The sequence below is a fragment of the Diplotaxodon limnothrissa genome, linkage group LG16 (assembly GCF_057381915.1).
Source record: "Diplotaxodon limnothrissa isolate DT_005_m linkage group LG16, D_limnothrissa_male_GT1.1, whole genome shotgun sequence".
Lineage (NCBI taxonomy): Eukaryota > Metazoa > Chordata > Actinopteri > Cichliformes > Cichlidae > Diplotaxodon > Diplotaxodon limnothrissa.
Window position 1 is genome coordinate 11150564 of NC_140611.1, and position 25420 is coordinate 11175983.

Below are 25420 nucleotides of genomic sequence, written 5' to 3' on the forward strand. Positions count from 1 at the left end.
TCTCCACCAATTGCTCTAAAGAAACGAAGAAGCTTCTCAGATGAGAGGTGGCATATTTTCAAGGAAACTTATAGAAGTCCAGATGTTTTCTTTGAAAACTCTTTAGACTACAATGACTGGGATGATTGAGAAACTTCACAGACATTTAGAGCAAAAATTACGACTGATTTCAGCACATACATTGACGCATGTATGGAAATTCACCCAAAGTGGTCTTGGGTAAAGCATAATATTCTGTCCTTGCATTTTGAAAGTAGTAAAAAGAATACAACTTAAAGACTGCAGGAGCCAAAGACTGCTCCTGTTGAAAATATATTTATATGTTATTGAACATCTGCATCTTCATTTAAACAATACCATATGGTTTCCGGATATATCCCTATTCCCTTACTAACCTAATATTAAAATAGTTAACAGTATAACTAATAGTCACAAGTGAGAGTTTAAAAGAACACTAAGGAAGCTCGTTAGGCCATAGTTACAGAGGTAGAAGAAAATTTAAATCAAATACTTTATACACGCACATATTTGTGCTGTCAGTGGTAATCTCCTTAAAATGACGTTAACCGATTTTCCGTTAGCAAGTTAGCGCAGGGTAACACATTAGCGCGGTTTGCTCCTTAATGCGTTAGCAGCTACTGAAAGTTGTTGTATACTGTAATTACTGTAGTATTACTGTAACACAAACTCAGGGGTGACCAGGGACCAGTGCTAAGGTCAAGTCAGAGCATTTCAGTTCCAACTAGAAAAATTTGCATTTCCTGCGAAAATGCTGTGTGGATGCCTTAACGCTGAAGATGTCTGCTGAAAAAAGTTGAAAAAAACAAACAAAAAAATGTTGCCCTGAGGAGGATTCGAACCTGGCCCTTCTGGTACTCAAGGCAGGTACTCATCTCACTGCGCCAAACTCTTTCTCACAAAGAAGAGGTGGAGAGACTGACAATTGTGCTGAAATGAGCAGAAGAGGCTGAGAATTGTGCTGATAAGAGGTGAAAAGGCTGCAAATTTTGTAGAAACGAGGTGAAAATTCTGCTGAAAAGAGTTGAATGAGCAGAATTTCTGCTGAAAAGAGTTGAATGAGCAGAATTCTGCTGAAAAGGTTTTTGCTGAAAAAGCTGGTATTTGTGCTGAAAAGTGGTGAAAAAACTGAAAAATGTTCTGAAAGGGGGTGAAAAAGCTTAAATTTGTGTCGAAAAGAGTTAAAAAAGTTTAAGTGTTAACTGAAAGAAATGTTGCCATGAGCGGGATTTGAACCCGGGCCTCTCAGTCCGAGAACGGATGCTCATCTCACTGAGCTAAAACACAGCTCAACCCAGCAAGGAAAATCAGTGAGGCCACTGATAATATGCAAAAAAGGGCAAAAAATATTGAAAAGAAAAATCAATATCTCAAAAAGTATATAAGTTATGAGCACCAAAAGTCATAGATGGAATTAGCAGAAAGAGCAGAATTTTTTAAGATTTGAACTGAGAAAATCGGCTGAAAATTGAGGGAGTAGTTAAGCGCCGAAAAACGTAGGAAGCAACTTGAAGATGAAGAAAAGATAAAGAACTAGAAAAATTTGCATTTCCTGCGAAAATGCTGTGTGGATGCCTTAATGCTGAAGATGTCTGCTGAAAAAGTGTAAAAAAAAAACAAAAACATTGCGGTGAGCAAGATTCGAACCTGGCCCTTCTGGTCTCAAGGCAGCTACTCATCTCACTGAGCCAAACTCATTCTCACAAAGAAGAGGTGGAGAGGCTGAGAATTGTGCTGATAAGAGGTGAAAAGGCTGAAAATGTTTCAGAAGAGGTGAAAAAGCAGATTTTGGGCAGAAAAGAGGTGAAAATTCTGCTGAAGAGAGTTCAATGCGCAGAATTTCTGCTGAAAAGTTTTTTTTCCTGAAAACAGCAGAAAAAAAACTGAAAATTTTGCTGAAAAGAGGTGAATGAGCAGAATTCTGCTGAAAAGAGCAGAAGCTGCTGAGAATTATGCTGATAAGAGGTGAAATGTTTGAAGATTTGGCAGAAAAGAGGTGAATGAGCAGAATTTCTGCTCCAAAAAGTTTTTCCCGAAAACAGCTGAGATTTGTGCTGATAAGAGGTGAAAAGGCTGAAAATTTTGCTGAAAAGAGTTGAATGAGCAGAATGTCTGCAGAAAAGATGGAAAGAAGCAGAACATTGCGCTGAAAAGAGGTGAATGAGAAGAATTTCTGCTGAAAAGAGTTAAAAAAGTTTAACTGTTAACTGAAAGAAATGTTGCCATGAGCGGGATTTTAACCCGGGCCTCCCAGTCTGAGAACGGATCTCATCTCACTGAGCTAAAACACACCTCAACCCAGCAAGGAAAATCAGTAGTAGTATTCAAACCTGCACCAACAGATATCACAGCAACCACAGCAGCTGCTAATCTCACTGAGCCAAAGCAGTTTTTGTCCCAACAAGAGATATGATGAGAGAAAAAATATGCAGGGGGGGGGGCGAAGAAGCTGAATTGTTGTGAAAAGAGGTGAAGAAGCAGAACTGTATGCTAGAAATAGTGCTGATAAGTGGTAAAAACACTGAACTTTCAGCTGAAAAGAGGCAGAACAACCTGGTTTTGCTCAATTTCACCAATTAGAGGTACTGCTTCTGTCTGCTTCATAAGGATGTGTTTACCTGGCACCCTTAAAATGTGTAGTGAAATGTTTACTCTTAGTTGTATTCACCCTTTTCCTCACTCTCCCTCACCTCACCAGACTGACCTTGTTTCCTCATTTATTTTCTCACCACTGATTGCCTCTGCAGTCTGTGCTTTCATTGAACACACCTGGCACACATTATATATGAACTGCACTCACCTCCAGCTCCTTCATCTCAGTCCCATTGCAGTTGAGGTGAGTTTGATTTGGTTCTTCTTAGTTGAGTTCCTCTTGGGACTTTCGTACACTTTTTGGCACTTAACTACTTCCACAATTTTCAGCCGATTTTCTGCTAATGTGTGCTATGTCTTTTGGTATTTTTCACTATTATACTTTTTAAAATATTAAGCTTAATTTGTCTCATTGAAATGAATGGGAAACTTCTGCAATTCTGCTAAAATTTTCTTGTATTTGAAACTTAACTACTTCCTCATATTTTCACCTAGAACAACCATTCAAACTTTAAAATCTTCTCAAATTATTGGGCTATTCAGGTATAAATCAGCTTTTTCAAATCTTTTACCGTTTTACTTTTATGCCTCTTAAAGTTTTGAGTTGCAAAATTGTGATTTTTCACAAAATACATGCGTTGTTAGGGTTGCTATGCTCTTGGCAACCAGTGTGCCACTGAAGCTTTTGCAGTCTTCTCTTCATGTCCGAACAACTGTTTGCTACTTGCTCAATTTCCACTCAACTTCCACAAATTATACATCAAAACGTAGGTATTTTTGCTGGCTTTCAGAAAATGTCACTATCATTGTTGTGGGATTTATAGAACTTTGGCAAAACTCTGCATAGAAAGTCAATGGAGAGCTTGTTCAAAATCATCGCTGAATTTCTGTAATGAGAGGCATATTCGAATCGTCATATCTCCTTAACGAAGCAAAGTTAAGACATGAGGCTTGTCCCGGTATATCTTCAGACACTCGTGATGCTCACAATTCAAGAATTTCTTTCTCACCTATTACTGTTCTGAAATGAGTTACTTTTTTGAGGGTAGGAAATTCATCCTTTGCTAAGATTTCAAACTCTGGAAATGAACCACTTTTTTCTCTCGTCATAACTTTTTGTTGGATTTCCACAGAGACCTGAAAATTTTCATGACTGTTCACCAAAGCCTGCTGTCTCTTACGGTGAAAGAATGATATCAATACTCCAAACAGATTTAGAGTTAAAAAGCGTTGTTTGGGGGCAAGTCAAGGCAGTTTTTGCTTCGCTCTACTCAGTTATGGTGCATTAGAAGTCAAATACCTTTAATAATTCATATTTTAATGATAAATTTTCAACACTGGAAGATTCCCCCATCTCTTCTGAACAAAACGGTGTAAGAATGACCGCTCTAGCCCCTACGGTTAGGATTTGTAAAGAATTTATTCGTAAATCAGGGTGGAAAATAAGTATTTGGTCAATAACAAAAATACAACTCAATACTTTGTAACATAACCTTTGTTGGCAATAATAGAGGTCAAACGTTTACTATAGGTCTTTACCAGGTTTGCACACACAGTAGCTGGTATTTTGGCCCATTCCTCCATGCAGATCTTCTCGAGAGCAGTGATGTTTTGGGGCTGTCGCCGAGCAACACGGACTTTCAACTCCCGCCACAGATTTTCTATGGGGTTGAGGTCTGGAGACTGGCTAGGCCACTCCAGGACTTTCAAATGCTTCTTACGGAGCCACTCCTTTGTTGCCCGGGCGGTGTGTTTTGGATCATTGTCATGTTGGAAGACCCAGCCTCGTTTCATCTTCAAAGTTCTCACTGATGGAAGGAGGTTTTGGCTCAAAATCTCACGATACATGGCCCCATGCATTCTGTCCTTAACACGGATCAGTCGTCCTGTCCCCTTGGCAGAAAAACAGCCCCATAGCATGATGTTTCCACCCCCATGCTTCACAGTAGGTATGGTGTTCTTGGGATGCAACTCAGTATTCTTCGTCCTCCAAACACGACGAGTTGAGTTTATACCAAAAAGTTCTACTTTGGTTTCATCTGACCACATGACATTCTCCCAATCCTCTGCTGTATCATCCATGTGCTCTCTGGCAAACTTCAGACGGGCCTGGACATGCACTGGCTTCAGCAGCGGAACACGTCTGGCACTGCGGGATTTGATTCCCTGCCGTTGTAGTGTGTTACTGATGGTGACCTTTGTTACTTTGGTCCCAGCTCTCTGCAGGTCATTCACCAGGTCCCCCCGTGTGGTTCTGGGATCTTTGCTCACCGTTCTCATGATCATTTTGACCCCACGGGATGAGATCTTGCGTGGAGCCCCAGATCGAGGGAGATTATCAGTGGTCTTGTATGTCTTCCATTTTCTGATGATTGCTCCCACAGTTGGTTTTTTCACACCAAGCTGCTTGCCTATTGTAGATTCACTCTTCCCAGTCTGGTGCAGGTCTACAATACTTTTCCTGGTGTCCTTCGAAAGCTCTTTGGTCTTGGCCATGGCGGAGTTTGGAGTCTGACTGTTTGAGGCTGTGGACAGGTGTCTTTTATACAGATGATGAGTTCAAACAGGTGCCATTCATACAGGTAACGAGTGGGGGACAGAAAAGCTTCTTACAGAAGACGTTACAGGTCTGTGAGAGCCAGAGATTTTCCTTGTTTGAGGTGACCAAATACTTATTTTCCACCCTGATTTACGAATAAATTCTTTACAAATCCTACCATGTGAATTCATGGATTCTTTTTTCACATTCTGTCTCTCACAGTTGAAGTGTACCTCTGGTGCAAATTACTGACCTCTGTCATCATTTTAAGTGGGGGAACTTGCACAATCGGTGGCTGACTAAATACTTTTTTGCCCCACTGTATTTAGACTGGTTGACTGAATTGGATCTTGTGTTCGTGTGTGTGTGTGTGTGTCTGTGTGTGTGTGACAGAGAGAGAGAGAGCCTTTTTATGGGATGATCTTATTGTAAGATTTAAATTCAATATATTTAGACTGGTTGACTGAATTGGTGTGTGTGTGTGTGTGTGTGTGTGTGTGTGTGTGTGTGTGTGTGTGTGTGTGTGTGTGTGTGTGTGTGTGTGTGTGTGTGTGTGTGTGTGTGTTTCCTTATGTGTCCATATTTGTGATTGTGTGGCTTATATTTTTTTGCCGATTTTTTTTATTTAACAAGTATATTTGAGGGACCCTCAGCATGTTCAGCATTTTTTCAGCTTGTGATTTTACTTTTCCAGTATTTTCACTTACTATTTGTATGTATTTAAAGAACGGTGATAAGTGTGAAATTTATTTTGAGAATATTTTATGATGATGGTAATTTGACAGAAGTACTGTAATGATTTGTGGGCTGTAGTTTTTGAACTTCAGGAACTTCAGAAACACATTTGGGGTGTAAGGCAGGGATGGGCATTCCAGGCCTTATGGGCTGGTGTTTTAGATGCGTCCTTCATCCATCACAGCTGAGTACAATTGCATTATCAACATGTCATGAAGTTCTCCAGAAGCCTGGTAATAAACTAATCATTTGATTCAGGTGTGTTGGCCCAGGGTCATATCTGAAAGCTGCAGGACACTGGCCTTAGAGGCCTGCAGTAGCCCACACCTGGTGTAAGAGGTGAAGAGGTTTGTCTGGGGAAAATACAGAGACTGCATGAATGCAAAATGTTTTATTGTAATATCAGAAGTGTATCTAGCAGATATGTATAAATTTGTGTGTAAATATATTGTTTTTTTCTTTCAGAATGGCCTTGATGCAACTCATCAATACTCGTCCGGAGACCCCTTATTTCCGGCCACCAGCGTTACATGTCTGTGTGCTTAAAGTTAGTGAACAGGCAAGGGTGACTAAATGGGACATAAATGAGGGAGTGGCAAAAGCTGTCACTACAAAGCGTAACAAGGTGGCAGCCCTCTCTGATGGGAAGATTGTTGTTAAGGTGACGTTGTATGAGGCTTTTGTATCAAAAGTGCAGTAAGGCTTTTCCTATATAATAAAAGGGCACGAGCTAAGAGGGACAGCTCCCCCCTATAGCATTTATATTAGTGCCTCCACACAATTTTTCAAGTCCTCTGCCCAGTGTGTGTGTCCGAAGAGCTTTTTTCCAAAGCAGAGGATCTTTTGCATCCCCCGGCTCCTTTGATGCAGCTGAAGATGAGCTCCATAAATGCTTATTTAGGCATCTACACAATTATTACCAAAACGCCATCTCATCTATTTGAACACATGCAACACTAGGGCTAATGTTGAGAGCCCTTTTTAAGCTAGCTTTTGGCACCGTGAAAAAGTTACAGTCTAGTAACCGAACATGATATTCAAAAATATATTGTGTCCAAATTCATGGGCTGCATTCTCCTGAGGCCGCATTTGTAGACCGATTACGTCACAGCGACGCGCCGAAGGCTGTCCAAATTCGTAGACCCCTCCGAATGCAGCCGACAAATGCGTGCTCCTTTTTCCGAATTTGAAGGATGGGTCGGGTGTGTCCTTCGTGGCCCACCATATCCCAGAATTCATAGCGCGGCCCAGCCAAGCTCCAGTTTCCGGCTAATGGCGGCCGCTACTAAGTTTTAAAATTACTCTTATTAATCTTTCTGGGTCACAAAATAAACTTTTAACATTTTCAGGCGAGAAAGTAGCTGTGTAAACATCAAATATCTGCTCGGTTTATCAAGATATCGCATCTTTGCTAAAGTGCTTCGACGTTTTCGGAGACGTCTGCTACCCACCAGCTCGATAGCTAGCCGGGAGCTCGAGGGTTACTGATGCGGCCGAGAATGGCCCAACTCCCGGCACATCATTTTCAGATCACCGCGGACTTTCGCTGCTCGGGTTAAACGTTGTCAGCCGGTGATCAGCTGTGATCAGCTGATCACGGGGCCGGGGTTAAAAGAGAGACGCCACCCACCTGTTCGCCGCTCAGACATCATTCTCTTCGTGTCAGGAGTTCCGAAACTCTGCCGACGTCAGTCTCCGCCTGATTCAGCAACCGTGAGTGATTATCCCTTCAATCCTTTTTCTCTTCCCGGCTCCGCTCGCTCTCTGTCGGTAACGACCGTTCCGAAGCCACGCTTCGTGCACTGATCGTTACTAGAATAACTGCGTGCCTGCTCCAAACCCACCGCTAGCCTTCGCCGCGCTTGGGTCTAGCCAGCACGCCACACGGGCACGCCGAATTACTGTGTGTAACCCGCCCAGCCGTGACAAACGTAATATATAAGTCACTTAGACAACCTAAAAATGTTATTGTTGGGCTTTTTTCAGTGTTTTGTTTGTTCGTGAGTAAATCGGTTTGGCTGAGATTAAAGTTATTAGATTAGATAAAATAAAACTTTATTAATCCCCCGGGTGGGTTCCTCCTTGGTTTTTACACAGCTGACTAAACGTCAAACAGAAAACTGATTAAACAGAAGTGTGAGATGGCCGAGAGTTTACTCCAGTGTCCTGTTATATTTTAGATAGCAAGGAGCAGACGGCTGAGTTTATTAAACTCCACCGAGACAGCGGTGACGCTAATCAGAAGGCTAGACCGTCCAATTTCACGGCCGTTTACTTCCGGCCTACCCGATCTTCTGAGGACCCGGCCCACGTAGACCGCGAAGGCCGGGTCCTCAGGAGGATGCAGCTCATGAATTTGGACACGACCTATGTCTGGACAATTAGCTTGTTCCAGTAAACCATAAATTAAAGCTTACCTGCGCCGCAGAAGCGCCACCGCTGTCCTCCATCTTCTAACTGTGTTACCCTTCCAGGACCTGAAGGTCCGTAAAGCACCCCCCTCTTTACTTGAAAAAAAAAAGGCACTTGAAAAGTAACACAAAATTACCTGCCTTTGCAGAAAAACACAAAAACTTTTCAGAAGTACTTTAGGTTTTGTGTGACACAAAAACAAAACCTTGTTTACTCTTTCCCTCCCACTCTTCTAGACTTGTGATTTGTGACATATCTACACAGTTAGCATGTTTTTGACAGCGTTTGACTTCAATTTCATGTGGACAGTTTTTATTTTATTTTTTTTAAACTGCTCGTGTGGATGGGATTTTTTTTTTTTTTTTAACAAAAAACCAAAAATCTCAGTTTTCAGAAATACCCGTGTACGTTTGAATGTAGCCTTAGGGTATGCAGAAATCCAGTGTATTTGTTTGGTTTCATTTTTTTCCGTCCCTTCAGAGACAAAAGATCTGTTAGGTTATTTTGTAGAAGTTAATTTTAGTTCCTGAATAATAAATGACTTGAATTGTGTATTCTGATACAGATTGTGACAGCAGGGATTGTCGTGTGTTTAAAAAGCGGACCAAAAGTGCAGACATGGAAGAAAACACACTATAACAAAAAGCGAGCCTTTATTTTGGCTGAATACCATGAACAGAAAACGAGGGAAAATTTAAACTAAAACCTATCCTGGGATAAACTAAGGTTAACTATGAAAACTGTGACAAGAAACATGAATCTGGACTGGAGCAGAAAACCTGGAGAAACATGAAGCAAGACAAACAGACAACCCAACACTGAACAGAGGAGACAGAGGACTTAAATACACAGGAGGGTAACAAGGGAAGTGGAAACACCTGGGGAGACACAGCTGCCACAAATGATCATAATGCCACAGGGAAAAAAATAAAACATGGCAACAGGAAACATGGAGAGATACAGACATGACAAGACCAGGTTGACAATTAGAACATGGAACACGGGGAGAGACTAACACACAGGCATACTGAAAGTAAAACGCTGAGGACAAAATGGACTACATAGAGGACAGGAAAAGACTCATAAATCAGGAGACATAGATGAACAAAAACTAGACTCAACATTTTGTTTTCTCTCTTAGAAAAACCCAACACCCCTGGCCATCAGAAATAATGCTCTGGAATGATTGTAGATACTGTTGTAGTTATTTTAAACCTCAAATCCCTGTACAGGAGAATCCAGTTCAAAGTTAAAATATCTTTGTTTATTTACATAACTGGCCAATAACTCCTGTGAACTTTGGTGTGGGTCAGCCTCTTCAGAACTCCGTCAACAATCTTGTTTACTGCAGCCAGGTCAATGTCTTTCTTCTGCAATATATCAGATGCAGTAGCATTCATTTGGAAGTTGGGACAGGTGATCTCCAGACACAGGATGAATTCAAAATTGATGCTTTTGAGAAGGATCATTGCATCACCTGCTGAAGAGTCTGGGGGGATCTTGCTGTAGTATTTCCCTCAGAAACTGCATGACAACTGGGAGGATCTTCCTCATTGTGTTGAGGAAAGTTTCTCTGCAGTCCACCTAGTATCTAACAGCTCCAGTGGGTGCTGCTCATGGTACAACTTCTCCTGCATTTTAAATACAGTGTTGTTTAGATGAGTTGGCCACAAAAGTGAAAAGCTTTTCAATTACGTTGAAAAAGCTGACAAAACACGTTTGACTCTCTACCAAAACCAGATTAAGGCAATTTGCCTGACAGTGGACATATAAGGCCTTTGGATTTTTTTTTTTTTTGTATTCTTAACTTAAGTAAAGCACCAGCTCATGTTTGCAGTTCTTGCAATTTCCAGTTGTTGACTCCAAATTACCTAAAGGAAGCGGTTACTACTTTCCATGTTGTGCACGTCTGACAACAAAGGAAACCTGCTTGGTCTGCGATACATCTGTGGTTTCATCCATCAACATAGAAAAGATTTCACACTCTTGGATGACACATAGAATAGAATAGAATTCAACTTTATTCTCATTGCACATGCACAGGTACAGGGCAACGAAATGCAGTTTGCATCCATCCAGAAGTGCTTTAGTGATATAGATATATTACAATATATATTAGCAATAGTATAGATATGAAAGTATATTACAGAAATGGGTCTATTATGGTATGTTATAATGTACACGGTATGAAGTATGCTGTGAATATTCTATAACTATAAGTATGCGTGGCTTTGGCCACATCTTACTGATGTGGCCAAAGCTTTGATTATGCTGTTTTGGCTTCTGTTTGAGAGGAGTGAGAGGTCTTTTTCCAGGTCCCTGTCTCTCTTTTATGGCATGAAATTTAATCACACTGTCATACTTACTGAACAATTCAACTCGATTTTTGGCTCATCATGTCCCCTGAAAGGCGTACCCTGTCTTGCAAGGTAGAGAGTGATGGCTATGAAACAAGACAACATTTCTCTGTTTCTCTCTCTCTCTTTGTCTTTTGCAGCTTGTGACACTTGGTCAGCTACTTTAAAAGCTGCCTTCAAGGTTGTTGTTTTTTAATGAGTTCCACCTTACCATACCACACATGTGAGAATCTGAGGCACTATGCTCTTTAATCTTTTCTAAAGCCCTTCTCCACCGATTTAACCCGTTTCCCGGGTTTTGTGACTTGTGTACTTTTTGTAATTTAAGAAAAGATGGCAGCTGAAACAAAACATATCATCAGCACTTGGAGAATACTCTAGCCATGGATTATTCTAATACCATTTCTTTTAAAATTATCATCCCTCTTCATTCTTTGGATATGATGACAGTACTGGTTGGCAGGGTCCAATATTATCACACATTTGAATAAAGGCCTCATCATACTGTGTGTGGAATTGCATGACATGGGCAGGATAATCAATTTGTGAACCTTGTGTAAGTTTTTTTTAGGCATCCTAAATAATCAATTCCTGCTCAAATTTCTGGGCTCCCAACCCATTAAACATTAGCTGCCTCCCCCGCTTGGCCATCTGAATCTTTTTTATCAAGCCATTTTGCCTTCTTCAGTGATGCACATTACTTTAGATTAGAACTTCTATTTCTGTTATTTAGACTTCTGTTTATCATACCTACTCAATTCTTAAATGGTATGTCCTATTCTGTGTCTTTATTATTCTTCTGTGTTCAGTGCACTAAATATTTAGCACCGTCATCGGGTTTTGGGGGTACTAGAAATGGTAATAGTTAGCAGGAGAATGTATATTTTGTGTTGACTTCATTGCAAGAGTTGCTATCTAGGGCCCATGCCATGGGCTCTCAGGTTACAGCTGTCTCACTGCAGATCTCAGTGACTCTAACAACAACAAAAATCGGCATTATAAGAGCCAGGACATATTGTGTTTTTGCCCGTATTACTATGTTTCCATTTTAGGTTACAGATTTAGAATTTAGAATAAAATGGGGAATTTCTGTTTATCTGAAAGGTCTGTAAGTAACATTACAGCTTGGTATTTAAATATATAATGAAAGGTGTTGGGTTGGCCAATTGGTCATGATCGACTCTGGGCTGGACCAATTACAGCCGAGGAGGCCGGATGCACCCTACCCCTTGTTTAGCAATCACGTGATTTTCGCGCATTGCATGCCGGGAACTCGTGGCAAAACAATCGAAGTAGCGCATCAAATGCAAGCATTTGCAGCACCGCAAAACGTTCATTCTCCGGTTCCAATACCTTCTTGTTTTTTCTTTGCTGCACAAAAAAGGAACGTACAAAACAAAAGGAGAACAATGCCGGTCCGTACTAGTGATGGGTCGTTCGCGAACGAAATGGCTCTTAGAGCCGGGTCTTTGACGTGAACGACACGAGCCGGCTCCTTATCGCGAGCCGTCACGTGGTTTTTTTTTTTTTTTCTCTCACCCTCTCTCTCTCTCTCGCACTTTTTTTCTGCTTCACTCAGCAAGCGAGCCTTGTGCTTTACGCTGGGCAGAGGGGGGAGGGGCGGTAATTACACTCAGTAGCACAGGAACAGATCCAGAGGGGGAAAGAGAGCCAGGGACAACAACATCACTTTAGAAAGGTATAGTAATCATCCACAACTATTTTCGGTTGCAGATGATAAAGGATTCAGAAAGTTTATTCATGCAGGTCCATATGACAGAGAATGTGCATGTTTCTTTTTGTTTTCATATGTGTTATGGTTTGCAGTGTTTTGTGTTGTTTCACTTTAAATTTGTAAAAGGAAAAAGCTGAAAATTTAAATAGTTAAAAGTTGAAATGTGAATAGTTGATTTTTGTATTATGATTTATTTATTACATTTTATGTGGAGTGAATAAATAAAAGTATATTTATGGTGGCCCCAAGAGACAAAGCACATACAAACTTCAAATCACGTACGAACTCTGAAGCCTGTACAAACTCCAAAACACGTAAAAACACGTAAAAACTCAAAGCACATAAAAACTCAAAACACGTACAAAAGACAACAGAAGTGCTCCAGGATGCTAGGGGCAGTGTTGAACTTTTGTTACCGAGTGACTACACAAAGCCAGCAAGTACCAATGACTGGATTTGCTGTGTGGTAGTAACAGGTAAATGAATATTTTTTTTAAAATTATTTGAATATATATGAGTGCTTGTGTATAAATACACAAAGAATACACACATGCTTTCAATTGTGTCATTCAAGTGATCTAGTAGCTCTGCTTTGGAAGTTCAGTTCATGCTAGAAATGTGTCTTGGAGTTTGTACGTGTTTTGTCTCTAGGGACCACCGCATATATTTATATATAAACATATATAGATAAAACCACTTTTTTTACGTTAGTAATTCCTTTTGTGCATAATTTTATAATATTGTTAATAATAAATTAATTAAAGCAACAAAACAACCTGAAGAGCCGGTTCGGAGCCGAAAGAGCCGGCTCTTTTTAGTGAGCCGAACCGAAAGAGCCGGATCTCTAAAAAGAGCCGGAAATCCCATCACTAGTCCGTACAAAGACAGACTCGACGAAAAGACAAAGAAAAGATACGAGGAAAAAATCAAAGGAGTGAAAGGGTCAGACTCTTACGAGCACACAGAGTGGACAAAAGACGTTAGCGTGCTGCCCAACTTTCACCACGCTCAGATTTATAATTATACGGTTCTTGGAGTGAGTACATACACTCATGAAGTTTAGTAACTTCAGGTCACTGCAACAAGCCCAGGTACAGTTTACCGACGGATGGGTACAGGACCTTGAAATGCACCGTGTAGAACGAAAGACCATCGTACGAACAAAGGTAAGTTTACCAGTCTCACAAATCGTCGTCATAAATACACATTTGTTAACCGTTTATTAATAGGACCTTTGAGCTCAACGGTAATTAATTAGTAGTGGAAATAATTTCTGGTAGCATTACAGAAATGTAGCAGTGACAATAATATTGTATGTTGTAATCGCACTGGACAATTAGTGATACAAAACAACTGTTTTATCCTGTGAATAAAAGTATATTTTTTTGTCAATGTACCATGGTAATAACAGAAGCAAAACGCAATATTGTGTCAGGACAATTCACTATTTATGCACAATAAACAAAGGAGCATAGCGCGACAATTTCTGTTCAGCGCCAGACTTGCTTGTAACCTGTATCACCAATTATGTTAAGAAAAATGACACATTAACTACTACAAAACTCTGACCTTTGTGGAATGCTTGGAGCAGACTAACATGTGAGCTGGAGTGTTCTGGGACGTTATATTTGGTATATCCAGACCATCCGTCGGCTCTTACTTTGGAAACATGGCTTAAAAAATTTCTCTTCAACGAAGTAATCCGATTGAAAAAAAAACGATCTCTTTACCCGTCGGCTTCCTGTGGCTGTCATGCGACCGGCTGTTGCAGTTAATAATACAACAGCTTCTTGCCATTTTTTGTGTTTCTTTTTATCGCTGTGTAACTGAGTTCAATTGAAAGCCTGCGTGTGCTAGTACCTTTTGCCACAAGTTCCCAGAATCCTTTGCGGTTTTACCCCTGAATGACGTCACATTTTCAAATCTTTATCCTGGTGGGCCGATTTTTTTCTCCCAGTCCAGCCTTGACCCAAGATAATCATGCGAACTCAAGCCCTTCATACTGATCATTGCCAAAAACTGGAGGCAAATCCCAGACTGCCTTATGTGATGGGTGTTAAACAGTCTTGGATTCTAAACTCAATGCAGTACTTCAATACATGTGAAAATTTCTCTGTTGATATTATGCACAATATCTTGGAGGGAGTTGCACAATATGAAATGAAACTGATCATGTTACATGCAATAGATCAGTATACAACATCAAAGGAAGTGGACATGAGAATTAAGAGCTTTAACTATGGTTAAATGGAACAAAACAACAAACCACCTACAGTGAAGTTGGAAGAGGACTCAAATGACTTTGAGTTAAATGCCATCCAGTCCTGGTGTTTACATCGGCATCCACTACTCATCTTTGGAGACTTAGTTTGTCCAAACGATCAGCACTGGTATTTGCTACTGCTGTTGTTTCAAATAGTGAATATTGTATTTTCAGCAGTGTTATCAAAAGGTATCACTATTTTCTTGAAACACCTGATCGCCAAACACCACAGGTTATTCAAAGGTTTATTTCCACACAAGAAGCTGCTACCAAGCATCATTTCATGATGCATTATCCTACATGTATACTTAAAACAGGACCACTTTTGCATAGCTGGTGCATACGCAATGAAGCAAAATACAGCTTCTTAAAAAGAAAAAAAATTGAAAAGTTTCAAAAATGTAATTAAAACATTGGCAACAAAACATCAAAGTCCTATTGCTTTCAGTTGGCAGACATTTGACCCCAAGAGACTGACCACTGGATCAGGTAACATGCTTTCTTGAAATGGGTTGGACTGGGGCTGTGAGATGGCAGAGACTCTTCAGCTACCAATCAACACCAAGGTGTTAAATGTTAGATGGGCAAAACACCATGGAAATATTTATTGTGCAGATTTAGTTGTTTGTATAAAAGTCCATTGTGAAATGCCAAGTTCTACCATGTTGTTGTGAAGGATGAGAGGTTATTGTTTTGCACTGCAAACAGCGTGTCTCAATGAGCATTTCAATGATTTTCAAGTTCTGTGTAAAAGAGACGGACCTCATGTAATTCATGCCAAAGAGCTTTTCTGTTGTAAAGCATTTGATTTACAGGTGTCATACATGGTGATTCCAGTTTTTATATTGTACCATACTGTTTCCTCTGAACAATAAAGGTGGCTGCTAAAACAAAAATATATTTTTCTGGTTTATTTATTGTACCGTATTTTCACGACCATAAGGCGCACTGTGCTAAAAGGCGCAGTCTCAGTTATGTGTGCCCTTACTGTATTTAACACACACATAAGGCGCACTGGATCATAGGGCGCATACAAGTACCATATGCGTATTTAAAAATAAAGCGGGAGCAAACCTGAGTTCGGTACCTTACTCACATTTCTATTGCCGGTAATCGTCATCATCAACAACACACAAGCATACAAGTGTGCATATTTAAAAATAAAGCAGGAGCAAAACTGAGTTTGGTACTCACATTTTTATCATCAATCAAACCCATCGAAGTCCTCATCCTCTGTGTCTGAATTGAACAGCTGCGCTAAATCTCCATCAAACATGCCAGGTTCACTTTCTTCACTGTCAGAGTCACTTTCCGTGCCGTGCGGCTCCTCGGAAACGATGCCGGCTTTTGCGAAAGCTCGAACAACAGTGCCAGCAGACATGTTAGCCCAAGCATCTACAATCCATTGGCAAATTGTGGCGTAACTCGCCCGGCGCTGCCTTCCACTCTTGGTGAAACTGTGGTCTCCACCGGTCATCCATCGCTCCCAGGCCGCTCGCAGCCTTACTTTGAACGGGCGGTTCACACCGATGTCCAGCGGTTGGAGTTCCTTTGTCAGGCCTCCCGGAATGACAGCAAGCTCACAGTGCATTTGTTTCACTAGTTTTTTCACATCGGCTGTGAGATGGGCACGCATAGAGTCACAGATCAACAGCGATGGTGATGCGTGGAAAAAACCACCTGGTCTCCTTACATACACCTCCTTCAGCCACTCTTTCATCATTTCCTCATCCATCCAGCCCTTTTCATTTGCCTTAATGATGATTCCTGCTGGAAACTTCTCTTTAGGCAAAGTCTTTCGCTTAAAAATCACCATAGGCGGCAGTTTCTGTCCATTAGCATGGCAGCCAAGCACAACAGTAAAAGAAGACTTTTCATACCCCGTTGTGCGTATCGCTACCGTGCTGGTCCCCTTCTTCTCCACAGTGTGACTCACCGGGATGTCAAAAGTGAGCGGGACCTCGTCCATGTTAGTGATGTGGCTGGGCTGGATGTTTTTGTCACCGATGTGTTTGCTGCAGTAGGAGCGGAAGACGGCCAGCTTTTCCTTATAATCCGCTGGAAGTTGCTGCGCTATCGTAGTCCTGGTCCGGATGGAAAAATGGCACCGTTTCATAAAAAGTGAAAGTGAAACTGCTTTTAGCCGAATGGTGACCGTCGAAACTGCTTCTCCCGCTCGCTCTTTGCTCGATGATCCACCGCTCGAGTCTTTCCTCCAACTCGAGCCACCTCGCCTTATGTCCGCAGAAACTCAGCTGCGTTTTCTTGACCTGCCGGAGCTTGTTTTCCAGCTTCCTCCACTTGCAAACCATCGATTCATTAATCTTAAATTCTCTCGCCGCTGCTCGATTTCCATGTTCCTCCGCGTAGCTGATGGCCTTCAGTTTAAACTGTGCTTCGTAAGCGTGTCTCTTTGCCATTTTCAGGGTTGTTAAAACAACGATGTCCTGCATAATGCACATACCTGTTCTTTTATACAGGTATGTGCGATTGTCCCGGTATATACGATCAACGCCCACACTTCACCCTTTAACGTTCTCATGGTGTTCTCTACTACGTCCTCCTTACAACACACAGGGCGCACTGCGCTATAGGGCGCGCCGCACTTTTTGAAGAAAATCTAAGACTTTTAAGTGCGCCTTATGGTCGTGAAAATACGGTACCTTTAAAACCTTGCAGTGAATGATTGTAATACAGTTACATAGTGAGTGAAATAAAGTTAATTAAAGTTAAATGAAGTTAATTAAATACTTATACTGGAAAAGAGAATCGTGATCTCAATTCTAAGCCAAAGAAATCGTGATTCTCATTTTATGCAAAATCGTGCAGCCCTAAGCTATAGTACTTTTTCCTTTGGGAAGGAAAGGAAGTCTGCAATTCTGTTGAAGAAAGATGTGGAATCTATTAAATTATTGTAGAAAAATAATTGATTTCTGTGCATTTGTTTTACACTTGCATTAAATGAAAGTTGATTACATCCATTAAGGGCGGGGGGTGGTTCCCTAATATTTTCACTGGGACCCTGCTAGTTAGGTAGGTAAGTACTCTTTAAAATGCCAGAATAGGGAGGATGGTGTAGGTTTAAGTTTATTTGATTGATCAGTGTTGCTGAACTATAAAATGTTTTGGGCGGAGTGGAATTTTTGCATACAGGTATAACAGAATAGCTTCAGTCTCTTGTTTTTCCAAAACTTGCGTATGAACTTATACAAAATGCAGCAAGATATTTATAAAAAAAAAGTTTTATTGATTACAAAATACGCTATATCGTATTCATATCGGTATCGGCAGATATCCAAATTTATGATATCGATATCGGACATTAAAAAGTGGTATCGTGCCATCTCTAATTTTTGTTTTAATTATATTTTATTACATATTTATGTCTTCTTTCAGGCTGATGCAGAAATCCACATTTTTCTCCTCTCTTAAGCTGTTAGTGTACCAGGGTCATTGACTCAGTGTTTTGAGTGCTGCATTATTATTGAACTTTGATTTTGTCAGTATTTATCATTTCTAGTCTTTTGGATTCAGTGTAAGGCTACGTTCATACTGCAGGTGTTAATGCTCAATTCCGATTTTTTGATCAAATCCGATTTTTTTGTCTGCTTGTTCACACTACAAATAAAATGCAACAGCAAACGCTCTCTAGTGTGAACGCTCAAAGCGGCCTGCATGCGCAAAAGAAGATGTCACACACAACACGCTCTGTTCAGACCCAGAGCAAACAGTATTTGACTGATGGCCCTTAATATAAAGACTTCGGACTTTACGTTTCCCAATTTTTGCTTTAAGTTATTTTGTTATTTACATAATAATGTAAATAACCTAATGATTATCCTTATTGCTGTTTTAGAGAGGAGCGGTGCTTCAAAGGATAGTTGCAGATTTCTGTCAGAATCTGCAGATTATACAGTATAAATAAAATGTTCACGTTTCTCCAACGTTGTCTTCCCAACAGTTTCACTGACATCTACGCTGGATGGCCAGGAAGCGTTCGCGATGTCTTCTCCGGCGCTGATAATTGGCGTCTGTCTTGTGTCAGTGACGTAAAAGTGACGGATTTAATGCGACATGACCGTTCAAACAGCAGTCGCTTTCTAAAACATCGGATATGTATCAGTACCACATACAAAAGTGACCCAGATCGGATTCGAAAATATCGGATTTGTGCTGTTCACACTGTCATACCATGATCAGATATGGGTCACATAGGGTCAAAAAAATCGGATTTGATGCGCTTTCGCCTGCAGTGTGAATGTAGCCTAAGAGTTCTTAGTCTTCTGGTTTCTGTCAGCTGTATCTCCTTGTCAGGTCTGTGTCTCTGTGTTATGTTTCCTGTTTTACTTTGAGTCTGTGTCTCATGGGTTAGGATTAGGGTTCTTGCTGATGGTTATTGTGTATATCTCCTGTGTCTTATATGTAGTTTTACTTGGCTTGTCTGGCTACCTTTATTAGTTTCAGCTGTGTCTTGTTATCCTCCTGTGTGATTATTGTCACGTTAGACATGACTTGTCAGATATTACCTAACATCTCATCTTCATTGTTTATATTGAATGATTTAAATTTGTTTTACCATTTTGGGTTTTGTTTTATTTGTTTATGTATTTTTGCATTCCAATTTATAAAACATTTTTGGGGCAGCTGTGGCTATAACTGTAGCTTGCCTCCACCAGTGTGTGAATGTGAGAGTGAATGAATAATGGCATTGTAAAGCGCTTTGGGTGCCTTGAAAAGCGCTACATAACCCCCCTCTTAATTCATCCTGACCAAACTGGTTTCATAAAAGGTCGGCACTCCTCAACAAACACTCGTAGATTACTTAATTTAATAGACTACTCATACAATAAAAACATCGAAACCATAATATTATCTCTAGATGCAGAAAAAGCATTTGACAGAGTTAACTAGAAATTTTTATTCGCAACTTTACACAAATTTGGTTTCGGAAACTCTTTTATAAACTGGATAAGAATATTATACAATTCCCCAACAGCTCGTATCAGAACAAATGACCAGACATCCTCCAGCTTCTGTCTCCTGAGGGGCACCAGACAGGGATGCCCACTCTCCCCTTCACTTTTTGCAATTTTTATCGAACCTCTAGCAGCAGCATTTAGACAGACTACAACAATTAAGGGCATAAAATGTAAGAACATAGAACATAAAATCAGTCTCTATGCGGATGATGGGTTGCTTTTTCTGCAAAACACACAAACCAACCTCTCTGAGGTAATTACTCTAATAAACTGGTTTTCAAGAGTTTCAGATTATTCAATTAACTGGCCAAAATCTACAGTTCTCCCCATTAACTGCTCCTTCCATAATTCTTCCTCTGCCCCACTGCAATCCGGAAATATTAAATATTTAGGTATTAATGTTTCTCCTAAGCTTTCAGACTTGACTAAATTAAACCAAAGAAAGTAGAAGGCGATCTGACTAGATGGAAATCTTTACCCATATCACTCATGGGAAGGGTCGCCACTATAAAAATGATGATCTTGCCAAAAATAAATTACTTATTTTTGATGATCCCTAACAAACCATCACAAGATTGGTTCAGATCTCTGGATTCATATATTTCCAAATTCCTTTGGAAAGATAAACCCCCGCGTATCAGCTTAAAAACGCTACAAAGAACCAAGGATAGAGGAGGATTAGACCTGCCTAATTTTCACCAATACTTCTTAGCCAACAGGCTTCAGTTCATCTCAGAATGGTCAAAACATACCTTCTTAGATGAGCCCTGGCTAGATGTTGAACAGGCACTATGCAAGGATCTAGAGATTTCAGACCTACCATTTATTAGCTCAAACATCAAAAGACATGAATGCTTTAAAAGTATCAACATCAGCTTCTCTCTGACAGCATGGTGGGAGTTTCTAAAAATAACGGAGTCTTCACTAATCCCATGCAAACGTACACCTATCTGGAATAACCCTGACATATTACAAAACAATAATATGATTAATTTCCCAGAATGGAGTTGTAAAGGAATTAAATACTTAGAACATATATTAGAGGGAACAGAATTTATCCCATTTGACAGACTAGTTGCACAATATGGGGTCAACAAGAAAAGATTTTTAGAATATCAACAAATTAAATCCATAATAAAAAAGAAATTTAACCTCAGTCAAGTTGAATTACAAAAGTGCGGCACATTTCCTTACTCTTGGGCTTTACATCTTCCAACAACTGCTCACACTGTCAAAGCAATACACCAGACAATTACATTCACGCTCTTTGGTTCTGTCCACCAGTGCAGAAGTTTTGGCGCGAGATATGTGAAGACTTATCAAAGTGTCTGAAATGTAACATTCCAACTTCCCCTTTAGTGTGTTTGTTGGGCAGCTTAGATAATGTCACTTCAGAAAAGAATATAGCCCATATGGTTTTCACTGCCCTATGCATAGCCAAGAAAACTGTCCTCATGAACTGGAAAAATAAAAACAATCTTAATTCTAACCAATATAGAAATTATCTATTAGATTACATTAGTTTTGATACAGCCTCTGCCACCACATCAGATCAATTGCTCTGGGCTCCTTTGATCAGCTCCATCACCTAGTGGGGGTGGGGGGTCATAGTTTGGTCCCGCCTTCAATGTTGTGATTGGTGTGGGGGTAGGGACAGGCTTAGGGCGTCGGGGGGTTCCCCGGAGGCATCTTCCTTGGGGGGCTCAACCCGGGGTAGCGGTCATGTCCGGTTGGGGGCTCTTTTCTGACTATTTCCTCGTGGCTGCGTGCAGCGGGGCTAGGGGAGGGTCTGTGCTGATGGACGTGGGTTACTGACCTGGTAGCCTGTCTGCCCCTGGGTGGGTCCGGGATGGGTGTGAGGGTCTGGGGGCGCTCCGTCTCTGGGCCGGGGCCCTGGCCGGGCCCTGGGTCCTGGTTTGTGTGTTGCCGGGGTTGTGGGCGGGTGGGTGCATGGGGGCCCATCCCTGGCGCAGGGTGCCGCCGGTGTGTCGAGCCACCTGTGGGGCTCTTCAACTGGTGGGGGAGATTGTCACACCTTGCAGGAGCTTTCCTCCCCTCAGGAACTCTCTGCAGGAGGGGGAGATACAGGAGAGGTGGAGGAAGATCTCAGCCTGGGCGTCTATTGTCTCATGTAGTCTGGAAGATGAGTGGATGGTGGGGTGGGTGCAGTTTTCTCTGTGGTGGGGTTGGGTGGACTGTCCCGGGCTCTGTGGGGCCGGGGGGCGCTGCTGCGCTGGGCCCCGGTCTGGATGGGCCTGAGCCCCCTTTCCCTGGCGGGTCGCGGAGTATGGGAGTGCCTACTGGGGTCAGTGGGGGAGCTGGCCCCAGGGAGGGGTCACCTGCCCCTCCCTTCCTTCCCTCCCCATCTCCAGCTGCCTCCCTCTTCCCGCTCCACCACAACCACCCACACATGCAGGGCCTTGGAGTAGGGGTATGTCACCAGGGTGCAGAGGAGGCTACCCCCCCCCCTCTGTCCCCTTCTGGCTGCCTCTGCCTCAATTTTATCCCACAACTTAGACATTCACATTACTCACACCCTCATTACACATACATATAGGATCTGTACACCTCACCCCTGGCATCGTTGCCCACCTCTCAATTTTAAATACACGTAGACATTGAGGGCTAGCAGGAGGGACTATGCGCTTACCTGCTGCTCTCTGGCAGGTAGCTCCATGCCCTCCTGGGTTTTAATTGCACCTTAGAACACACATGCATCAACACTACAATGAGCGGGTGGAGGGAGGTTTGGAGTCTTCTCCCACCCCCATTCTCTGCGGCCTGCTGGAGCGGGGGGGCTGGGAGGAGTTGGCCGTCCGACTGCGGTCTGGGGTGTGGGGCCTCCCTGCTGCTGCGGAGTCAGGGCGGTCTGCCTCTCCTCACCGCAGGGAAAAGGGTAACACCACCTGGGTCTGGGTGCAGTTCCCCCCTCCAGGGGCAAGGGTACCTAGACCCGGTTCGTAGAGTACACTTGGGGAGTGTGATCGTGTATACAGCGTCTCTTTATGTCTGTCTCCACGTCGGTTGAGTGTGAAGTGCATATGAGAGCATGAGGGTGGGAATGGATGTTTGTGTCTGTGTGTGCCTGTATGTCTGTGTCTATATGTCAGGTTGGGTATCAGACGCCACCTCTCTGGGGACATCTCGGGCCCTCCAAGGTTTGGAGGCCTATCTCCACCCACCACCACTTCCCCTGCCGGTGGCGGACTCCCTCAGGTGTCAGTGCGTTGGTGGTTCTTTGTATCTGGGGGTGGGCGTCCGGGTACACACCGGCTCACTCCTTGGCGGCCGCTTATTGGGGCTCGCTCGGGCCACTTCGGAGGTGGGGTGCCCCCGGCCTCTCGGCCTGGGGCTCGGTCACTCAGGCACAGCTGGCTGCCGGCGGAGCTCACGGGCGCGTCACTGCAACTCCCCCTGACTTCTGCTCCGCGGCTGCTGAATGAGCCCTCATCTGGGACTCTCCTTAGCTCTTACTGGGACAGTGGCGCGGCTGCCCCTCTGTGGGTCTTCCTTGGTCTCTTGTGTTCTGGGGGACTCTGGATGTCTGGAGTTTTGATCTCCTCCATACCTGCTTGATACCATAGAGGACAGGGCTTTGGCTCCCCACACTCCCTAGCAGATCGTTACATGGAGAAACCTTTGGAATGCAAGCATGCTGATCCACACAGGTATGCACACAGGTGTACACATGGGTATTCACAGACGCGGACTACAGCTTTCTTGGCTGCTGCCTCAAAGCACACTGTGCGCTGTCTATCTTGCGTACTGCACAATATCGTTTATTATTTAGTAACTATTGATATCTACTGCTAGCTAGTTTATTGTAATGGTGCTTTTTTTTTCTTATTATGTTGCTCTTTGTTGTTTGCTTTCCCCTCTGTTTTTTTTTTTCTCCATACAGGTGACCCAGGTGTTTTTTGTTTTTGTTTTTGTTTTTGTTTTTTTCTCTCTTCCCCCCCTTCTCACCGTCTCTTCTCCCCTTTGGTTTTCTTTCTTTCTCTCCCTCTCTTTCTTTCATTCTTTCCCCCTGTCCTATCCCACAGTCATGTCTGTCCCGTTTGTAGCAACTGAAAATAAAATAAATTCCTAATTATAATAAAGGTCAATCAAATGGACCAATATGGCAAGGCCATGATGATCCACTTGGTAAAATAAATCCGCTTGGCATCTTTCTTGGCCTTAAGACAACAATTCTGATGGCTATAGATCCAAACGGGACAAAAAAAAAAAGAAAAAAAAAAGAAAAGCGCTACATAAATCCAATCCATTATTATTATTTGTGAGTCCTACATTTGGATTCTCTTCCCAAATGCACGACTCATAATGAAGAGAAGAATTAGTTACTCGTATATCTTAACTAAAAGTATAGAGAGGTAGGACAGAGAAACAGTGACAGGGGCAGGACTGTGGGTAAAAAGAATATTATAGGTCTCATGTCTGAAGGGAGGAGGCATCAATATCCAACAAACAATGGGGGAAAGAAAGGGTGGAGTTGAGAGGAGGAGTATCAGCTACTTATGAAATTAATTTTTGTTCATAATGCTGCGACCAGAGCTGCAGTTCTTCACTAGTCTGTGACGATGGGCACACAGGAAAAATCTGAGCTCTGCTTTCCACAACTCTTCAACATGTCCTGCAAAAAGCCTGCCATTGCTCGGTCCAAAGCTGTTTTCCTTCATATTGTATTGTCCTCAGTTTCTTTTCTGACAGTGGCTCTCAACTTGCTTGTCATCATCTCAGTCTCCCACTTCAGGCAGAAACAACGTTTTTGTTTTACTAGCTACACTATTCTAGTGTTTCAAGTATTTGAGCTAGTAATTAGTAATTAGCTAGTAATAGATTCTTCATATGTACAGATTTATACTTGAGAATATTTACATTTCATCATTTTTACTTTGGCACCAGAAAACATACTATACTCATTGTCTTATAAGTAATACTATGTTCTGAATCAGTTTGACGTTGATAATATGCTGCTGTGTGACACTTAATAGCTCTTTGGCTTGTTTCATTATAGAGGTTTGAGGAATTGTTATTTTTCTGTCTCCTTGCAGGCAGCTTCACACACCCACTAACATCCTGCTCCTCTCTCTGGCTGTCTCAGACTTTCTTGTTGGCCTCCTATTGTCACCTGCAGAAATCCTCCGAAGTACAGCCTGTTGGTTTCTTGGTCAGCCCACATGTTTAATGTATATTTTTGTGTCCTTGACTGTTACCTCTGCCTCAGTGGGCATTATGGTGCTGATATCAGCTGACCGCTATGTGGCTATTTGTGACCCTTTGAATTACCCCATCAGGATCACTGACAGAAGAGTTCAACTCTGTGTTTGTCTCTGTTGGCTCTGCTCCATCACCTTCAGCTGTTTCCTTGTAAGAGATGACCTGCATCAAAGAAGAAAACAAAATTCCTGCTATGGAAAATGTGTCGTTGTTGTTCAATACATTGCAGGAGTTGTTGACCTCATTTTAACCTTCATTGTACCAGTTACTGTCATCATAGTTCTGTATATGAGAGTATTTGTGGAGTCTGAACTAAAAGCAGCCAGGACTCTGGGTGTTCTTGTTCTTGTGTTTCTAATGTGTTTCTGCCCTTATTACTGTGTTTCTCTTGTAGGAGAAGAATTCATCAATAGTTCATCTGCTTCTTTTGTGGCCTATCTGTTTGGTTTAAACTCATGTCTAAACCCTTTGATCTATGCTATGTTCTACCCCTGGTTTAGAAAAGCTGTGAAACTAGTTGTCACTCTACAGATACTGCAGCCTGGCTCCAGTGAGGTAAGTATTTTGTAA

At 42.0% G+C, this 25420-nt stretch overlaps 1 protein-coding gene across 1 annotated transcript; it reads left to right on the forward strand.

The window, feature by feature from the left end:
• Positions 1-24210: 24210 nt before the first annotated feature.
• On the forward strand, positions 24211-25420 carry LOC146615790 (trace amine-associated receptor 13c-like). Its single transcript, XM_085374036.1, has 2 exons — positions 24211-24383; positions 24685-25420. The coding sequence occupies exons 1-2, from the start codon at positions 24211-24213 to the stop codon at positions 25418-25420; spliced, it is 909 nt and encodes a 302-aa protein (XP_085230162.1).

What these genes read in the sequence shown, in the direction of transcription:
- LOC146615790 (XM_085374036.1), top strand. Translation starts at nt 24,211, where the DNA reads ATGGGCACACAGGAAAAATCTGAGCTCTGCTTTCCACAACTCTTCAAC. An exon ending in ATCTCAGTCTCCCACTTCAG is followed by an intron (nt 24,384 to 24,684) that starts GCAGAAACAACG and finishes GTCTCCTTGCAG; the next exon opens with GCAGCTTCACACACCCACTA.